The sequence below is a fragment of the Chlamydomonas reinhardtii genome, chromosome 7 (genome assembly GCF_000002595.2).
Source record: "Chlamydomonas reinhardtii strain CC-503 cw92 mt+ chromosome 7, whole genome shotgun sequence".
NCBI classification, from domain to species: Eukaryota; Viridiplantae; Chlorophyta; class Chlorophyceae; order Chlamydomonadales; family Chlamydomonadaceae; genus Chlamydomonas; species Chlamydomonas reinhardtii.
The window spans coordinates 4,251,926-4,254,781 of NC_057010.1; the positions used below are offsets into that span (position 1 = coordinate 4,251,926).

The 2,856-nt window shown below is 66.4% G+C and overlaps 1 protein-coding gene across 1 annotated transcript in view; it reads left to right on the plus strand.

Annotated features, from left to right (window-relative positions):
- The window catches only part of CHLRE_07g341850v5 (uncharacterized protein), a 10,817-nt gene that overhangs the window by 2,026 nt on the left and 5,935 nt on the right, over positions 1 to 2,856 (plus strand). The window contains exons 2-7 of the mRNA XM_043064368.1: positions 9 to 20; positions 292 to 390; positions 604 to 651; positions 1,596 to 1,682; positions 2,002 to 2,094; positions 2,349 to 2,483. Of these exons, the coding sequence (XP_042922938.1) occupies positions 9 to 20; positions 292 to 390; positions 604 to 651; positions 1,596 to 1,682; positions 2,002 to 2,094; positions 2,349 to 2,483 (474 nt within the window). The remainder of the gene's footprint in view (positions 1 to 8; positions 21 to 291; positions 391 to 603; positions 652 to 1,595; positions 1,683 to 2,001; positions 2,095 to 2,348; positions 2,484 to 2,856) is intronic.

A 2,856-nucleotide genomic window follows, 5' to 3' on the forward strand; every position in this document is an offset into this window, starting at 1 on the left:
GAGCCAAGCGGAAGGAGAAGGTGCGGCCGGGTGCCCCAGTGGGGCGTGCAGGGGCTTGCCGGGTTATGAGCGGGCACAGACACATGCGGATTCACAACAGGTGTAGAATCGCTCTAACTAGCTTGTGGGCGAGCGTTGGTCCTGTGGGGCAGCCCATCGCGCACACCATGACATCAACATTGCCCGTCTCCGCATATAAGCCGTACGTGCGGGGATGCACACGCACGCTTCAATGCACACTCGCGTGCCCGCCCCAACACGCATGCTGATGCACACACGCGTGGCGCGCAGGTGACTGCCGAGATGAAGCGCGAGGCTCGGCGGCAGCGTGAGGCCAGCCGCATGGAGAAGGCGGCGCTGAGGCGGCGGGACAAGGAGGAGATCTTCGAGGTGCGTGTGTGCGGGGGGGGGGCGGGGGAAGTAACCGTTCATGGAGAACGGGGGTGGAGAACCGGGGGGAGGGAGAAAGGATGAGCGTGGCGGGAAGGTGACCCGGACCGGCTGCCTTTCAGCAGGGCGGGGGCAGGCTCACATGCGCACCGCATCTGTATTTCGCTTTCTAGTTGCGCTTTGCTCTTACGCACATATTCGAAATGCGTGCAGGTCGGCGATGAGGGCATGTCGCTGCACGACCTGGCGCAGCTGCTGCAGGTGCGGGGCGGGGGCGTGTGTGTGTGTGTCGGCAGTGGTGGTGGTGGGGGGGGGTTGCAAGGTTAAAAACATTGGGAACAGGGTACAAGCGGTGGGGGGAATAAGGAATTGTGGCAGTGAGGGTGTGTCGGCACGGCACACGTACGGCGCCGGTGTGTGGGCATGGGGCGATAGTGAAAGTAAACAGGGATTCGGATCCAGATCCAGAGGGGGGAAGCAACATCCGGTGGCGCTGGGGTGCGCAGCTGGTGCGGACTGCTGTGTGGCGGGGCGGGGCTGGTCTCTGATAGTGGGGCGGGGGCAGGGAGGATGAGAAAGCGGGAGGCCCTGGGTTGAAGGCGGGCAGGGTAGGGCGGCTTAGGCCGTGCAGACGGGTGCGTTGGGGCAGGCGCGGGAGTGTGGGTGCCGGATGTGTATGCACGTTTGTCGGCTGCATCAGGGGGTTACTGAGGCGGCGGGCTTCGGGCTGCGGCCACGACAGTGCTGTGTGGTGCCAAGGTCCGCGAGCGTGCGGGAGCAACACACGCGGCGGCGTGTGCTGGGTACTGGGTCGGCTGGGGTGAGCTGGCGGGTGTGGTGGGGTGCCGGCGTGGGGGTGCCAGGGGTGCGCAGTGGCCCGGGCGCGCCCCTGGGCCCTGTCACCCACGTGGGCCGGCCCAGCCCCCCACCGCACGCGCTTGCAGGCTGAGCGGCGGCCGCGCAGCTCAGCCCGCAGACAACCGTAACCGCGGCCCGGTGATGTCAGCAGCAGCCGGCAGCGGCTCCTGGGCAGGACCGCGATCACACGCCGCCCCCAAATGGATCCATTTGGGCACGCACACGCATCCTTGCCCACCGGCCCTCCCAACGCAGCCCTCCCAACGCAGCCCTCCAAACGCGGCCCTCCCAACGCGGCCCTCTCACGCGGCCCTCTCTCGCCCCTGTGTGATGGTGGTGTGGTGCAGGTGGACGAGAGCGACATTGTCCGCTCGCTGTTCATGAAGGGCATCGCCATGTCTATGGGCCAGCAGCTGGACAAGAACACGGTCAAGGTGGGGGGGGGAGAGGGGAGGGGAGGAGGGAGAGGGAGAGGAGGCAGGGAGGGAGGGGAGGAGGGGAGGAGGGAGGGGACGGGAGGGAGAGGGAGTTGGTGGTATCGGGGGTGCCGCGGAGGTTGCAGAAAGCGGTTGAGGGGATGTGGGGGTTGGATTGGGACTGAGCAGAGCGGCGGAAACGGGAGTGGGGTGTCGTTAGAGGTGCTGGCGCGGCGCAGGACAGCGCCGCGGCAATGATCCCCAACAACCCCATGCCATTTACTGCCCACTGCTCCTAACGGCCTAACGACCCACCAACCTAACCGCCAACTGACAGGTGGTTGCCGCCGAGTACGAGGTGGTTGTGGTGGACAAGGAGGCGACGTCGGTCACGGACGCCGCCAAGAAGCGCACCGAGTTCGTCACGGAGGTGCGGCCGCGTGTGGGCGCGTGTGGGGCTGTGGGGTGGGGCGTCGTCAAGTGGGGACCATGGGAGGAAAGGGTTTTGTGGCAGGGGCCGCGCAACGGGCGTCGGCGCCTATACAGAGCAGCGCATACTCACTCCTCGCTCGTCCCGCCCCTTCTCCGCCTACTCTTGCCTGCAACCCAACTCTTCCCATTACACACACTTACACTTACACTCCACGCCCAACCCCCCCCCACACACACGGTCCCCGCCCTCAGGAGGACATTGAGGACCTGGCGCCGCGCCCGCCCGTGGTGACGGTGATGGGGCACGTGGACCACGGCAAGACCAGCCTGCTGGACTACATCCGCAAGGCGCGAGTGGCGGCGGGCGAGGCGGGAGGCATCACGCAGGTGAGAGCGGATAGGAGTGGGGGTGGGGGTGGTGATGGGGAGGGAGGGAGGGCGAAGGGGAGAAGAGGAGAGGGAGGGAGGGGACTGGAGAGGGAGGGAGAGGGAGGGAGAGGGAGGGAGAGGGAGGGAGAGGCATGGAGAGGCAGGGAGAGGGAGGGAGAGGGAGGGAGAGAGAGGGGAGGGAGGGGGTGGGGAGATGGTGGTGGGGCAGAGCAGTCAGAGGAGAGCAGTCGGGCGAGGGTGCACATGATACGTTGGAATCATGGGAATTGCACTGCGTTTCTGGGTTGGGCGACGATTCCTTGGGACCTATTGGGGCCTAATTCGCTGGGCTCGGGCACATAACCATCCCCCCGCTCCCTCCCTTCCTCTA